Consider the following 15,796-nt stretch of genomic DNA (forward strand, 5'->3'; position numbering starts at 1 on the left):
TGCCTCAGCCTCTGGAGTAGCTGGGACTACAGGACCGTACCACCACACGAGGCTAATTTTTGTATTTTTAGTAGAGATGAGTTTCATCATGTTGGCCAGGCTGGTCTTGAACTCCTGACCTCAGGTGATCCACCCACCTCAGCCTCCCAGAGTGCTGGGATTACAGGCATGAGCCACCGCACCCAGCTGGAAAGCCGTCTTGAGTAAGAGTATTATATAATAACACCTTGCATTCTGAGAGCAGCTGCTGTTTTCAAGGCCCTTAAAGAGCCTGGAGTCTGGAGACAAAGGGGCCTCCAGAGGGGTCCACGCCCAGCTCCATCACCGTGTGACCCTGAGCAGCTCATTTCGCCTCTCTGAGCTTTCGTCTCCTCATCTGGAAAATGGGGGCACGGATGATGAGGTGGTCCCCACCCTCCAGGGTGGTTGGAAAATTATGAGCGTGAGCCATGAGCACATGGTGTCCAGCAGGTGCCAGCGCTCAGTCAATGAGATTTGTCATTTCTTCAGTCAATAGATATTCCTTTTTGAGCTGCTGCTGTGTGCATCACGAACTGGGAGCTGGGGAGATGGTAGGTGGTGAGAGAAACTGAAGCGATCCCCGGCCTCTGAGCTGACGCTCCACGGCCACTGAACGAAATGAGTCAGTGCGCTGCAGAGTGTGAGGCACCTTCTCACAGAGAAACAAAGCCGAGAAGGGAGATGGGGGGCGGGGCTATTTTGTTTGTTTGTTTTGAGACAGGGTCTTGCTCTGTCACCCAGGCTGGAGTGCAGTGGCGTGATCATGGCTCACTACAGCCTCCACCTCCCAGGCCCAAGTGATCCTCCTGTCCCAGCCTCCTGAATGGCTGGGACTACAGGCATGCACCACCATGCACAGCTAATTTTTTTTTTTAAGCAGAGACAGGTGTCTCCCTATTTTCCCTATGTCGCCCAGGCTGGTCCCAAACTTCTGGGCTCAAGCAGTCCTCCCACCTTGGCCTCCCACAGTGCTGGGATTTCAGGCATGAGCCACAGAGCCAGCCTTCATGGTTATTTTAAATAGTGTGGCCAGAGAGGCTTCACTCCGAAGGTGGCGTCTGAGCAGAGATGCAGTGAAGGCGGTGAAGGAAGGAGCCGTGTGATGATGGACAGAAAGGCATTCCAGGTAGAGGGCACACAGGTGCAAAGGCCCTGAGGCCAGACCCAGGCCGATAAAACAGAGTTTAAGCAGTCTCCTGTCCCTGACGCTTTCTTTCTCAAAATTGACAAGCACAAGTGTCCCCGGCCCAAGCACTGCCGAGCGCGCAGCACCTCTCCCCGTGACCGTGACCCAGCTACTGCCTCTTTAACCTTGAATGCCTTTTGGGGGGGCTCACGTGTCACCCAGTGGCAAGTGAGCCACCCTTACTTCAGAAGAACGGCATGGGCGGGGGGGACTTAGGTGGTGTCCGCCTCACCTATGACTGCCAAAAGCGGTCATGGGGTTATTTTTAAACAGGGGGAGGAAGTATTTATTGTTCCCGGGCTGTGGAGGGCTGGGCGGAGTGTGGAATTCTTCTCGGGAGGCAGTGCTGGGTCCCTTCCACCATGGTGAGTACGAGGGCTCAGGAGGTGATGATGCCGGGTGGGCGAGAAGCGGAAGCCACCATAAGCGAGGGACCACAGCGGAGGGGGCGGAAGGCGGCTCTCAAAGCCTCCAGCCCCTTGTGGAAAAAGCCCCGTTGGCAGCGTGCACAGAGGAACCCCAATCAATGCCCCGATAGGCCACAAATAACAGCAGCTCCTGGGGACTCACAAACACAAAATAAGAGAGTTGGCTTTTTTATGCCTTGTCTACTGACCTCTCGAGGAATCAATAACTCTCAGGGCTTGCAAAATGGGATTGAACGCTTTTAAGGATCAAATTGTGATTCTTTTCTGTTGTTCAGGCAGCTGGGAAAAAGAATGTTTTTGTTTTCACTTTTTGAACTTGCAAATTTAAAACCTTTCTTTCTGTGCTGTTGGGTTAGGTGCCTCCCTCCTGAAATGGCAGCCCCCAAATCGGGGTTAGCACAGGAGGGAGAGTGGTTAGGGGCAGGACCGCTGGAGTCGGAGTGCCCACGTTCAGCTCCGGCTCTGCCTTGTGTGTGTGTGTGGCTGTGTGATCTCGGGCAAGTGACCCAACCTCTCTCAGTCTCAGTTGTCTCCCCTGTAAAATGGGGATGATAATAATAGTGTCCACTTGACAGAGCGGTTATGAGAATGAAATAATACATATGTACAGTATTGACGCATTCGCTGTTATTTAAAGTCAGAGAGAAGTGGGGCGGGGAAGAAGGGTGATCTCGCTCTTCTCTGCCTTGTTGACGTGGTGCAGGGACAGAGAATTCAGAGAGGAGGTTTTGCTGCCATTTGGATCAAGGGAAAATTGTGGGGTGTGGGGCGCAGTTGGGTTTTAACACCTTGAAGAACTGTCATTTCATCTTGGCATTCATCATGGCTTAGTGAGCCTGACTTTTTCCTTCCCTCCGATCAATTCTCCTTCTGTGCATTACTGAGCTTTTTGTGAAATGCGTCGGAACAAAAGCAGCTGGATCCTGCAGGGGTAATCCGCAGGTGCGGCCTCGATCCCCAGGGACACACCTGTGCCTTCTCCTGGTTGGCAAAGGAGCCACTGCAAGATGCACAGATGCTTGCGATCCACCGGGATCGGGGGGGCTCTGGAGACACTTCACGTTGTGTCCTTTGCTCCCTCCAGCATCACCATTTTGAGACCTGAGTGTGGGCGCTGTACCCGCATTTCACAGATGAGCAGCTGGGCCGGGCGACAGAGAGGCACTCACCCAGAGAAGGGGCCTGACCTAGCTTTCTCACTCCCAGCCTCTCACTCTCTCTTAATCGATGCTTTTCTCCCCCAGGCACCTAAGAAAGCAAAGAAGAGAGTCGAGGGCAACTCCAACGTGTTCTCCATGTTCGAACAGACCCAAATCCAGGAATTCAAGGAGGTGGGTGCAGCTGTTGAATCATCCGCCTGGATGGAAAACCCACTGTGAGAGGGAACCCTTCTTTTGTTCCAGATTCCCAGCAGGGGCTTTTGACTAGCTGCTTCTATCCTCCAAACAGTCCCAGATTCGGCCTGAATGGATGTGTAAATTTTTAAAAGAAACTGTTTTTAATAACTTCACTGATTATCAAAGTAAAATATATTCCTTGTTGAAAAATGTCAGAAAAATTCTCAGAAAAGCACAAAAAAGGAAATTAAAATTACCTACAATTCTATTGCCGAGAGATAATCAGTTTGCATTTTAGTATATGCCCTTCTAGCCATTTTTGTTATCTACGTATATATTTATTGAACAAAGTTATCATCATCTATGCCCACTGACTACTACCTGCATTTTTTCTTGAGAAGTTCACCATTAACATTTCCTATCATGTATTTAAACCATTTCCTATGCTTAAATGTGGCATTTGTTTATAATGTTTTACTAAGTAACACCTCTTTGCTTGTATCTCTGGTTATTTCTCCGGGGGTAAATTCCTAAAAGCAGAACTGCTGCTTCAAAGGAACTTAAAACAACAACAAAAAACCTAAAACCAGACAGAACTGCTGGTCCACACTGCCCTCCACAGTCACAGCACTCACTCCTGTGCCCAGCAGCCTCGGGACGAAAGCGCCTTTTCCCCTCAGTTCCATCAGCGTTGGGTGTTAATAGTCACAATTTTTTTTTGTCAGTCTGAGGGATGAAAAGCAGTATCTTCACGGTTTTAAATTTTACAGTCTTTGATTATTAACCACTAGCCCCATTTGAAACCCCATCGCATTCGATGGCAATGGACCTTCTAAAAAGAACCCAAGTACCAGTTAGACCAAACTGCACACGAGCTTGGAAGGACAGGCTCTGAATTCATTCTCCAGCAGTCGTGAGGGCTCACACTGACTCATCCACCCTCCCACCTGGCTCTCCAGAGGGAGCTATGCTAAAATGATGCTAAAGAAATCAGTCTGCTTTTTTTTTCTTTTTCTGTGACAGGGTCTCACTCTGTCACCCAGCCTGGAGTGCAGTGGCACAATCACGGCTCACTGCAGCCTCAATCTCCCAGATTCAATTAATCCTCCCACCTCAGCCTCCTGAGTAGCTCGGACCACAGATGCACACCACTACACCCAGCTAATTTTTTGTGATTTTTATAAGGATGGGGTCTCCCTGTGTTGCCCAGGCTAGTCTCAAACTCCTGGGCTCAAGCAATTCTGACTTGACCTCCCGAAGTGCTGGGATTCCAGGCATGAGTCACTGCGCCCTACTCCAGTGTGCTTTATATCAGAGGGGAAAGCATCTGGGGCTTCCAAACAGGACATGAACTGTTGTAACTTTGCTCTCCCTAACATTCAGACTGCAGGAGTGCCGTGTCCCATAGGGAAAGAGAAATTCCTGAGACAAGTGTCATATCTGAACTTGAGATAGTCGCTTTCCAGGGAGAAAGCTACACCCACCTCTTTCCCTCACTCTGCCCCAACCTCCAGAATCAGCTGCCAGGGCCATGGGCAGGGGATGCAAAGAACTCAAAAAACATAGCCATGATTCCTCATTTGGTTTTATTATTTGTTTGTTTGTTTGTTTTTGAGACAGAGTCTTGCTCTGTTGCCCAGGCTGGAGTGCAGTGGTGCATTCTCAGCTCACTGCAACCTCCACCTCCCAGGTTCAAGCGATTCTCCTCCCTCAGCCTCCCGAGTAGCTAAGATTACAGGCATGTCCCACCACATCTGGCTAATTTTTGTATTTTTAGTACAGATGGGTTTTCACCATGTTGGCCAGGCTGGTCTTGAACTCCTGGTCTCAAGTGATCCGCCCGCCTCAGCCTCCCACAGTGCTGGGGTTACAGGCGTGAGCCACTGCGCCCGGCTTTGTGTACAGGCTCTTATGTGGACATGCTTTCAATTCTTTTGCCTATGTATCTAGCAGCAGAATGGCTGGGCCATACGAGGCCTTCCATTTTGAAGAAACTATTGGATTTGTTGTTGACTTTTGATTTGAGGTCCTACAAGGATCTTTGAAGATCCCAGAATCCTCCTCCTGCCAAGTCCTTGGCCCAACCTCCTGGGCAGCTCTGCCAGTTTCTCCCAGGCTGAGCTGCCAATCACTTCCCTTCCCCAGGCCTTCACCATCATGGACCAGAACAGGGATGGCTTCATCGACAAGAACGATCTGAGAGACACCTTTGCTGCCCTTGGTATGTCACCCCCGTCCATTCCTGCAGGAGGGTCTCTTTATCCCACATTCATGAGGGGCAGGAGGTGGGACCATCAGAAAAGGTCAAGATGGTGTCATTTCCCAAAGAAACAACTCCATTGCAACTGGCCTTTAAGACCAATTTCAGGGGATGGGAAAGGAGTGTTTAGTCTTTGAGTGGCTTCACATACCTTTTTTCTCCTGAAATAACTTTTTTGTGTGCTTTTGGATGTAATGCCAGCTCACAGCAGAAAATGGGGAAGATGCAGAAAAGTGTAAAGGAGAAAGCGACGTCACCCAGAAGGTCATATTCCATTGTGAACGTTTCAGTTTCTTTTCTCTAAATCTCTCTAGACATGTCTGTTTGGTTTGGGTTTTAGTTTTTTAAATTATTAGAATCATTCCATTTTGAATTCTTCTTCTAAAGTGTATCATCTCAACAGTGTGAACATGAGTACATGGAGTTTCTTCAAAATATACATGTCCAGTCTGCTACCCACCACCACCACTTACTCCTGACCTTAGAACTCAGGGCAACCATACACAGCCATGCAGGTTGCGCACTGCACAATTCTACAGGGAACTATTCGCATTTGTAGTGAGTGTAGCTTTTTATACTTAAAACATACATTGGCTTAAAAAGTGACAGATTTTTCTTATTTGCACAAAGGTAGGCTTGTGGAAGGACTAGAGCAGGTAAATCGGAATCTCCAAGGCTGTAGGTTACAGCAGGTTTAACTTGAAAAACTTCCCTCAGGTGATCCTGATCTGCCTCTCCCGCCTCCAACTGTGAAGGGCTAATTTACAATATGAGCCTTTGCTATTTAAGTGAAGAATGAAAATATCTACATCAAATGTTCCAGGTTCTGAAGACACTATTTTAAATATAATGAACTGGCCAGGCGTGGTGGCTCACACCTATAATCCCAGCACTTTGGGAAGCCGAGGCTAGAGGATCACTTGAGCCCAGGACTTCGAGACCTGCCTGGGCAACATGGCAGAACCATATCTCTCATATATATATGTATATATACAAAAATTAGCTGGGCGTGGTGGCATGCACCTGCAATCCCAGCTACTTGGGAGGCTGAGGCACAAGAATCTCTTGAACCCAGGAGGCGGAGGTTACAGTGAGTTGAGATTGCACCACTGCACTCCAGCCTGGGTGACAGAGCTAGATCCTATCTGGAAGAAAAAAAATAATGAACACCTTCCCACTTCAGGTTGTTTTCAGTCATTTGGTTCTTATAAATAACACTGTCAAGAACATCTTCTCACATAAGATCTTTGCTTCCATCCACCCCATCTCTGATTATTTCTAGACTAGATTTCTTGAAGTGGAATCCCAGGAGCCAGTGGCAGTGTCATGATGGCTCTTTCTCCCCAGTTTGGAGAACCTGAGTGTGTGTTTCCTACCCTAGGGCGTGTGAACGTGAAAAATGAAGAAATTGATGAAATGATCAAGGAGGCTCCGGGTCCAATTAACTTTACTGTGTTCCTCACAATGTTTGGGGAGAAACTTAAGGGTAAGGTTGTGTGTGTGTGTGTGTGTGTGTGTCTGTGTGTCTTCATGGGGGCCGGCAGAAGATGGTTAGCTTTCAAAGAGATAAAGCACCGTTGGAAATAATAATAAAAACAGCAACTTGGCCAGGCGCAGTGGCTGATGCCTGTAATCCCAGCACTTTCAGAGGCTGAGGTGGGCGGATCACTTGAGGTCAGGAGTTCAAGACCAGCCTGGTTAACATGGTGAAAACTTGTCTCCACTAAAAACACAAATTAGGCGGGTATGGTAGTATGCACCTGTAGTCCCAGGTACTCAGGCGGCTGAGGCAGGAGAATCACTTGAACCCAGGAAGCAGAGGTTGCAGTGAGCTGAGATTGTGCCACTGCACTCCAGCCTGGGTAAAAGTGAGTCTGTCTCAAAATAAACAAAAAAATAAAACAAAAAACACAGCTCCAAGACTTACCTAAGTCAAACCTCACGCTAGCCACTTTATATGCATTATCCCCCTTAATAGCAACTGGGAGGTAAGCTCTATTCTTATCTCCAGTTTACAGATGGGGAACTGAGACTCAGAGACAGAAAGTCACTTGTCTGAGGGCACACAGCTAGCAAGGGTGTGAGTTAAGATTCGAATCCCAGGTTTTCACATCTAGATCATGTTTGACCTTGGGTCCTCAGCCCTCTCTTTCCATATACAGAGGCTCAGTGATCAAATGAAAGCAGGGTCTTTTCCCTCCATGCAAAGCAGCCTTGCTCTGGCCCCTTCATTTCTGGGGAGACCTGGGTCCTGCTGCCTGGGGTGCCACTGGTTCCCAGCCATCCCCAGTACATGTAAGCCCTATGTTCTGTTTCAGGAGCGGACCCTGAGGAAACCATTCTCAACGCATTCAAAGTGTTTGACCCTGAAGGCAAAGGGGTGCTAAAGGCTGATTAGTGAGTGGGGTCTGTGGGGAGGAGGGGGGTTCCCTGCTTGCCCCCGCCCGCCTACACACACACACCTGACACCAACACCTGCTTTCCTCTCTCTGCAGTGTTCGGGACATGCTGACCACACAGGCAGAGAGGTTTTCCAAGGAGGAGGTAATGGGGTCCTTTGAGCACTCCCTGCACCCCAGCTCCTGGGTTCAACCTCCAGGGGGCTCCATCTCCCGCTCTTGCCCAAAGCACCCCGACCCCACACTGACAGAGAACCAGATATCATCTTCCGAGCCCTGGCCTCGTTCCATTCTGTGTCCCCTTATGAGGCAGGGACTAGCATAACTGTCATTTTACAGATGGGCAAACTAAGACCCAGGGAAGTCAAGTCACTTGTCTAAAATAACAGCAATCACGCCTGTAATCCCAGCATTTTGGGAGGTCGAGGCAAGCAGATCACTTGAGGCCAGGAGTTGAGAGCAGCCTGGCCAAGATGATGAAACCCTGCCTCTACTAAAAATACAAAAATTAGCTGGGCATGGTGGTGGACGCCCGCACTCCCAGCCACTCGGGAGGCTGAGGCACGAGAATTGCTTGAATCCAGGAGGCAAAGGTTGCAGTGAGCCGAGATCACGCCACCACACTCCATCTGCTGCACTCTAGGCAGGAGAACAATACTCCATCTCAAAAATAAAATAAAATAACTACACTAACAGTACATGCCAGGGCCTGGCTTCAAACGTAGGTCTGCGTGACTGCAGGTTCTGCCTTCCTCACGATGCATAGAGACCTGCTTAGAGCATGAAATTGCCACGTGTCTCATTTAGCCACAGGACCCATCCTGCTCCCTTATATAACCTGCCCAGCCCCTTGGAACCCTTGAGTTTGCGCCCTGCTTAATCCCGGTGGAAGGCTGCGTTTCCAGGGACATCTCTGCAGGATGTTTACTTGGGAGGGCCCTTGGGGTCAAGGAAGGAAGAACAGGGAAGGGCAAGGAAGGAAAAGAGCATGGAGGAAGTTGAGCCAGGATTCAGGCCCAAAGACCTGCACCGCTGACTCCCCAGGGAGGGAGCTCATTCCACAGCTCTCCCGAGAGGTCCCAAGTCGGGGGAGATGGCTGCACCTTTATACCCCCGACACCAACCCGATCCGCTGGCTGTGGGCTGCCCCAGAAAGGGCATGGCCTTATGCCAGGCGGCCCTGAAGGAGCTGGGGAAATCATTTCCCGGAGGACGTTCTGAGTGGCCCAGGTTCCCATCCCCTGCCCCGCAATTGTCCGTTCCACTCAGGCCCGCCCACAGTCCCCTGACCCCCCCATCTTGCTTCCCCTCCACTCGATGTCAGCACATCTTGCTGGTTCATTGCAGGTTGACCAGATGTTCGCCGCCTTCCCTCCTGACGTGACTGGCAACTTGGACTACAAGAACCTGGTGCACATCATCACCCACGGAGAAGAGAAGGACTAGGAGGGGACCCTTTACTGTGCCCTGGGCTCCTCTTTGCAGAGTGGTCCCTGCCCTCCTGTCTCTCCCGCGAGTACCGCCTCTGTCCCCACCCTGGTCTGTTAGCTGTGTGGCTGCCCCGTTTATCCACCTCCATCTTCTTTGCAGCCTGGGTGGCTACAGCTACCTCATGGCCACATATCCTACAGATGGAAATCCATCCAGAGGCCGTGTTCCAATAAACAGGAGGTCGTGTATTTGGTCATGACATTCCCCTGACAGACAGTGCCTTGAGTAAGGAAGGCAAAGGCAGAGGAGCTAGTGATGGCCTTGCAGTCATTATTATTGAATCTTGGTGACTCTTTATTTAAGATAGACCTTTGCAGCCACTCAGGACCACGTTTTACTGGAATGTTAACTGGACAACCACAGCCCTCTGTTCCAAAGAGCTCAAGCATTTAGAGGCCCTTGGTTCCATGACATCCTTCCCTTGGGATGCCATCAGAATGCTTCTCCTGCAAGTGACAGTGACAAGGAGGAAGCAGCCTGACACATGGTAGGAACATAGGTCGTTCAATAGCAATCACACCTGCTAATCCTAAGAGGGTGATTTCTAGTTTCAGATAAAGTAGAAGCCGTCTGTACTTCTTCCCCAGCAAACATGGGGAGTGGTACTGATTTCTGGCCCCATGTGGGGCCTGGGCCTGGATGTGAACTGACTCATGATTTTGAGTGTCCACCCTCATGGTTGGAGCGTTCAGGCCTATTATGGCTGCAAGAGTCCCAATGTAAGCAACAAACAGGGCCAGGTGTGGCGGCTCCCACCTGTGATGCCAGCACTTTGAGAAGCTGAGGCAGGAGGATCACTTGAGCCCCAAAGTTCGAGACCAGCCTAGACCACCATAGTGAGAGCTTATCTCTACAAAAAAATAAATAGCCAGGCATGGTGGTGTGCACGTGTGGTCCCAGCTACCCAGGAGGCTGAGGTGGGGGGATCGCCTGAGCCCAGAAGGTCAAGGCTGCAGTGAACTGCACTCCAGCCTGGGTGGCAGAGTGAGACTCTGTCTCTTAGAAAAGAAAAAAAGAAATAGGTTCAAATCACTAAGAAGTCCAGGGGCTTCAGGCACAGTCGCATCCAGGAGCCCAGGCAGTACCCTCGGGGGCTGGGGAGGCCTCTGTTTTCTGTCACGTTGCTCTGCTTTTGGCAGTGGCAAAATAGTTAAGGGTAGCTCCTGCCCCCTTTCCAGCCACTCAGCAATCCTAGAAGGGCACACTCCTCTCTCCCAGCTCCACGCAAACATCAGAGCAGGGCCTCATGGGATCCCTGCTGGGGCACCTGACACCCCTGAGCCCATCACAGTGGACTGGCAGGGGCAGCGCTCTGATGGACACGCCTGGCTCAACTGATCGGCTTGTGCTAGGGCTGAAATCAGAGCCCTCCTGAACCACACAGCCTGGAGATGGGAGGGGAGATTCCCTGGAGGAAAACCTGAGAAGAAGCAGGGAGTGGACTTCGGGCACTTCAAGTTCTCAAGAGAATCCCAAGAACCCTCCCAGCACTTTCGGAGGCCGAGTTGGGTGGATTGCTGGAGGTCACGAGTTTGAGACCAGCCTGGCCAACATGGCAAAACCCTGTCTCTACTAAAACTACAAACATTAACCAGGCGTGGTGGCAGGCACCTGTAATCTCAGCTACTCAGTAAGCTGAGGCAAGAAAATCGCTTGAATCCAGGAGGCAAGGTTGCAGTGAGCCGAGATAGCGCCACTCACTGAGCTGAGATCACTCAAGCCTGAGCAACAGAGCCAAACTCAGTCTCAAAAAAAAGAGAGAGAGTCCAGCCAGGCGCAGTAACTCACGCCTGTAATCCCAGCACTTTGGGAGCCTGAGGCAGGCAGATTAGCTGAGGTCAGGAGTTCGAGACCAGCCTGACCAACATGAAGAAAGCCTGTCTCTAATAAAAATATAAAATTAGACAGGCGTGGTGGTGGGGCCTGTAATCCCAGCTACTCAGGAGGCTGAGGCAGGAGAATCGCTCGAACCCAGGGGGTGAAGATTGTCGTGAGCTGAGATCGCGCTACTGCACCACTCCAGCCTGGGCAACAAGAATGAAACTCCGTCTAAAAAAAAGAGAGAATCCGAGAATCCCAAGAACCCAAGAACCCAGGACACAGCCCAAGTCAATGACATGATGGGGACAGGCTGAAATTGGGTGAGGGAGTGCTGCTGGGGTCACGGCAAAGGCAGGAGGGCCCAGGAGGTCGGAGGAGCCACAGCTGGGGCCGGTCCTCAAGGCTCAACAGTGACAACAGCGCCGCCCGTGGGAGGAGCTCAGGGTTGAGCCATCAACAGGACGAATGAAACCATCCCCTGGCTGCAGAGACCCTGGGCCCCTTTCACAGCAGGCTGCGTGGGCAGGGACCCAGGGGAGTCACGGCCCCACCCCCACAACCCAGGATGCTCCACACCCTGTGACGCCCCTCCCCCCTACAGCCTCCCTGTACTCCAGAGTCGGCCCAGGCGGAGAGCCTCCTACACGGCTCCTGTAGTCAGAGATGCAGTCCCACACGGAGAAGGCAGGACTCAGGACACTCCAAGGCCATGCGTGGATCTGGGCAAAGACTCTGGACTCAGCTCCACAGTGACACGCCCACCCACAACAGACACACGCAGAGACAGAGACATGCAGAGATGCACAGAGATACAGAGATGCACACACATACAGACACACAGAGACACATAGGGACACAGACAAAGACAGAGACAGAGACGCACACAGGGATACAGAGACACACAGAGATACAGACACGGAGAGACACACAGGGACAGAGACAAAGACAGAGACAGAGACGCACACAGAGATACAGAGACACACAGAGACACACAGGGACAGAGACACAGAGACATACAGAGACACACACAGATACAGACATGCAGAGACACACAGGGACAGAGACACAGCGACATACAGACACACACAGATACAGACATGCAGAGACATACAGAGACATAGGGACACAGACAGAGACAGAGATACACACAGAGATACAGAGAAACACAGATACAGACACACAGAGACACACAGGGACAGAGACACAGCAACATACAGAGACGCACACAGAGATACAGACACGCAGAGACAAACAGAGAGACACACGCACAGAGACACATGCAGGTACAGACAAGCAAAGACACACAGACAGGGACACACAGAGACATACAGAGACACACAAGTGTAGACACTCAGAGACACACGGGGACAGAGACATACAGAGATACACAGAGACATACAGAGGTGCACACAGATACACGCAGAGACACAAAGGGACACATAGATATACAGAGACACACACAGGTACAGACACGCAGAGACAGAGACACAGAGACACACAGAGACACACACAGATATGCTGGGACACACATAGGTATACACATATATGGACACACAGAGACACACTCAAATACACAAAGAGATACAGACACACAGACACAGATACAAACACACAGACACAGACACCCAGAAACATAGACACACACACACACTGACACACCCAGAGAAGCAGATCCAGGGCACCCCCAGCGACCACTTCCTGTTAACGAGTGTTGGCCACGCCCCGGGTGGCCAGTGGGGTCTCAGGATCCACAGTTTGGCTCCAGCGTGGCCCCGCCCCTAGGCTAGTCCCTGCTGCATCTGGTGGACCACATCTGCATCTGTGTCTACATGGCTGGGGTGGCCTGTGCTGGCCTCCAGCTCAGAGGTTCCCAGGGGCTGTGACGGCCTCGCAAGGTTCCCGCCTCCTGTTCCCGCTTTTACTTCTTGCTCCTCCGCCCCAGCCCAGAGATGGCCCCAGCACCCAAAGCCCTTAGTAACATGTGTGACAGGTACAAGGCTACAGAACAAAACATTTATTCTTTCAGTTACGGTGCAAAGGCAGCCTGACCCATGCGCCTCACATGGTTGCCCTCTTCCTGGACCTGAGGTCATCCACCTTCTCTGGCAGGCTTTCTCCGCGCATCTCCTTAATCCGATTCTCCTTCAGGTTATAATTGTCAAGCACCAGCTGCCGAAGGCTGCTGTGGTCCAGGGGCTGTTCCACTGCACCAAGACCAGATTTGTGTGAGGAGCTGGGAAATCAAACCCAGGGCTGGGGCTTCCTTCCCAGCGAGTCTCTCTCTCTGCTCAAGGCAGGGATGGCCAAGCCTGGTTTGGCATCCCTCCATAACATTGGGGAGTGGAGCACGGAAATTCTCAGGTTTCAAGGAGGGGGAGAATGAACAGAAACATACTTCTTGGGGCCGCCCAGACAATGACTAGTTTTCTCCCAAACAAGGATGTGAAGAATGCTTAGTTTAATGTTAAGGAGGCAGAGCCACCAAGTGCAGTTGTTCAGGAAGTGCACTGCACAAAGACACCTAGAGGAGAGGGGTAGATGGATGGGCTGAAATCCAGCCCCCACTTGATTGCAGAGCTGTATATACCAGAAGGGGCATCTTTTCCTAATTAATTACCCAGAAGTGGCCTCTCTTCTAATTCACACCTGTGGTCCCTGCAGTCTCCCAGTGGGCTGGGAGAATCTAAAGTTCATCGACATTCCCCCAAATAGATGTGAAGACAGTATCTGTACATTTCTGACCTTGTGAGGACAACTTTACCAGCAGCTCTGCCCACTGCTCCCTCCAACCTTTTAGGAACTGAAAGGGCTGTGGACGTTGTGCTAAGATGGGCGGCATCAGACCTAGCTTCCACTCCTGCTACGTTTCAGTCTCCTCAGCTGAAACACACAGGATCTCTGTGCATGTGTGTGGGGGTGCGTGCATGTGTGCATGTGTGTGCGCCTGCGTGCATGTGTGTGCATGCGTGTGCACACGTGTATGTGTGCGCACGTGTGTGCATGTGTGTGCGCCTGCTGGCGTGTGTGCATGTGTGCACGCGTGTATGTGCGTGCGCGTGTGTGCATGTGTGTGCGCCTGCGTGAATGTGTGTGCATGCGTGTGCACACGTGTATGTGCGTGTGTGTGTGCATGTGTGTGCGCCTGCGGGCGTGTGTGTGCATGCGTGTATGTGCGCATGTGTGTGTACCTGCATGCGTGTGTGTGCATGTGTGCTTGTTGGGGGTCTCTCCTTCCATCCTTGGCACACTTAAAATGCTGCTCAGAGAAATGGGGGCAGCTTTTAAAAATCTGATTTTTTAGCCAGGCACAGTGGTTCACGCCTGTAATCCCAGCACTTTGGGAGGCCAAGGCGGGCAGATCACAAGATCAAGAGATGGAGACCATCCTGGCCAACATGGTGAAACCCTGTCTCTACTAAAAATATAAAAATTAGCTGGGCATGGTGGTGGGCGCCTGTAGTCCCAACTACTCCGGAGGCTGAGGCAGAAGGATCACTTCAACCCGGGAGGCGGAGGTTGCAGTGAGCAGAGGTTGCGCCACTGCACTCCAGCCTGGCGACAGAGCGAGATTCTGTCTCAAAAAAAAAAAAAAAAAAGATTTTATTTCTCTAATTACTAAAGTCATGCAAGGTCATTGTAAGAGAAAATTTCAAACAATACAGAATTGTTTAACTTAGAAATGCAAAGTTCTTTGCAAACCACCATCCAGAATTATCCACTGTAACAGGCGGCTTATACACCTCTGGTTTTTAATGCATAATTTAAAAACCTTCCTCCTTCCTCCCTTTCTCTCATGGCCCCTCCCTCCCTCCTCTTCCTCCTCCTCTTCCTGCCTCTGAGCCTTCCTTCCTTCCTCCTTCCCTCTCCCTCCCTCTCTCTCTCTTTCATTTTACATATATCTTATTACGTATCAGGGTTGTAAAGTGCTGTCCTGCGCGTTGTGAGATTTCTAGCAGCATCCTTGGCCACTAGATGACAGCAACACCATGGCTTTCAGTTGTGACAACCAAAAATATCTTCAGATATTGTCAAATGTCCCATAAAGGGGAAATCACCCCTGGCTGAGAACTGGCACACCCAAAAATGTGTGTGTGTGTGTGTGTGTACATATGCATATATATACACACCGTATATATATACACACACATAAACATATATGTACACACACGCGTGTGTGTGCCTGTGTATTTCGTGCATATATAGAGAATGTTTTTAGAAAGAAGGGATTATACAATACGGTACTTCTCAGGAGGCCCAGACAGCTGTCGTGCAACTGACTGTGTTTCCCTTTTTGTCTTAATATCCAGGGCATCTTCCCAGTCCTGTCCTACTGGCCCCGTGCCTTCTTTTGGGGGCTGCTCAGAATTGCACTGCGTGTGTGGGTGAGCTGCACCTGATTTCAGCAGTCTCTAAGGGATGAGCGTTATACTTGTTTCTGGTTTGGGGCTGCAATGAACAGCCTCCACTCCTCCACCTTTCATCTTCGACCCTTGAATAAGTCCTTTTGGAAGGATCGGTTCCCATATACGTGGCCAGACTGCTCTCTAAAAAGATGAGGCCAGTTAGATTCCCGCCTTCAGAGCGAGGGCCTGGCTCCCCACATGAGAGGATGAGTGAGTCTCTTTCTTGGAACGGAAGGAGGACCAATCGGCCGGTGTGGGAAGAGCCACGGTTGAGCGTCTGGTTTCTGGCATGGACTACGCTGAGGCTGCCTCAATCGTGGGGTTAGGGCCGAGAATGAGGCCTCGGGGGCACAATGGGTCAGGGAAAGGGAGGTCATGGGTGAGTGAGACTCAGGAGCACAGATAGGGTGAGCATGAGACACAGTCTGGAAACCCTGTCTATCCACAACT

The 15,796-nt window shown here is 50.8% G+C and overlaps 2 protein-coding genes across 5 annotated transcripts in view; one reads left to right on the forward strand and one right to left on the reverse strand.

The window, feature by feature from the left end:
- Nucleotides 1-1,464: 1,464 nt before the first annotated feature.
- On the forward strand, nt 1,465-9,310 carry MYL2 (myosin light chain 2). Of its 2 annotated transcripts, none has more exons than XM_064379843.1 (7): nt 1,465-1,572; nt 2,880-2,966; nt 5,118-5,193; nt 6,614-6,718; nt 7,551-7,629; nt 7,728-7,776; nt 8,979-9,310. In XM_064379843.1, exons 1-7 carry the CDS (start codon nt 1,570-1,572, stop codon nt 9,075-9,077), a joined length of 498 nt encoding a protein of 165 aa, XP_064235913.1. In that variant the 5' UTR covers nt 1,465-1,569; the 3' UTR covers nt 9,078-9,310. The 2 variants fall into 2 exon arrangements, with proteins under 2 accessions (XP_064235913.1, XP_064235912.1); XM_064379842.1 differs by lacking the exon at nt 1,465-1,572 and adding an exon at nt 4,593-4,694.
- A 3,632-nt stretch (nt 9,311-12,942) lies between these two features.
- CCDC63 (coiled-coil domain containing 63) overlaps nt 12,943-15,796 on the reverse strand; it is a 47,711-nt gene continuing 44,857 nt past the window's right edge. For 2 of the 3 annotated variants that reach the window (XM_064379846.1, XM_064379845.1), the window contains one exon: nt 12,943-13,147. In XM_064379846.1, the coding sequence (XP_064235916.1) occupies nt 13,002-13,147 (146 nt within the window). In that variant the 3' untranslated portion in view covers nt 12,943-13,001. The remainder of the gene's footprint in view (nt 13,148-15,796) is intronic. The other variant, XM_064379844.1, reaches the window with a different exon arrangement.

Source organism: Aotus nancymaae, unplaced genomic scaffold, assembly GCF_030222135.1.
Source record: "Aotus nancymaae isolate 86718 unplaced genomic scaffold, 86718_ANA_hifiasm-v0.15.2.pri h1tg000021l, whole genome shotgun sequence".
Classification (NCBI taxonomy): Eukaryota; Metazoa; Chordata; class Mammalia; order Primates; family Aotidae; genus Aotus; species Aotus nancymaae.

Excerpts from the sequence above, each read along its gene's own strand:
- MYL2 (XM_064379842.1), top strand. The coding sequence starts at position 2,931 with ATGTTCGAACAGACCCAAATCCAGGAATTCAAGGAG. Across the intron at positions 2,967-4,592 it reads AAATCCAGGAATTCAAGGAG|AGTCTTGCTCTGTTGCCCAG; the intron begins GTGGGTGCAGCT and ends TTTTTGAGACAG. Across the intron at positions 5,194-6,613 it reads AGACACCTTTGCTGCCCTTG|GGCGTGTGAACGTGAAAAAT; the intron begins GTATGTCACCCC and ends TTCCTACCCTAG.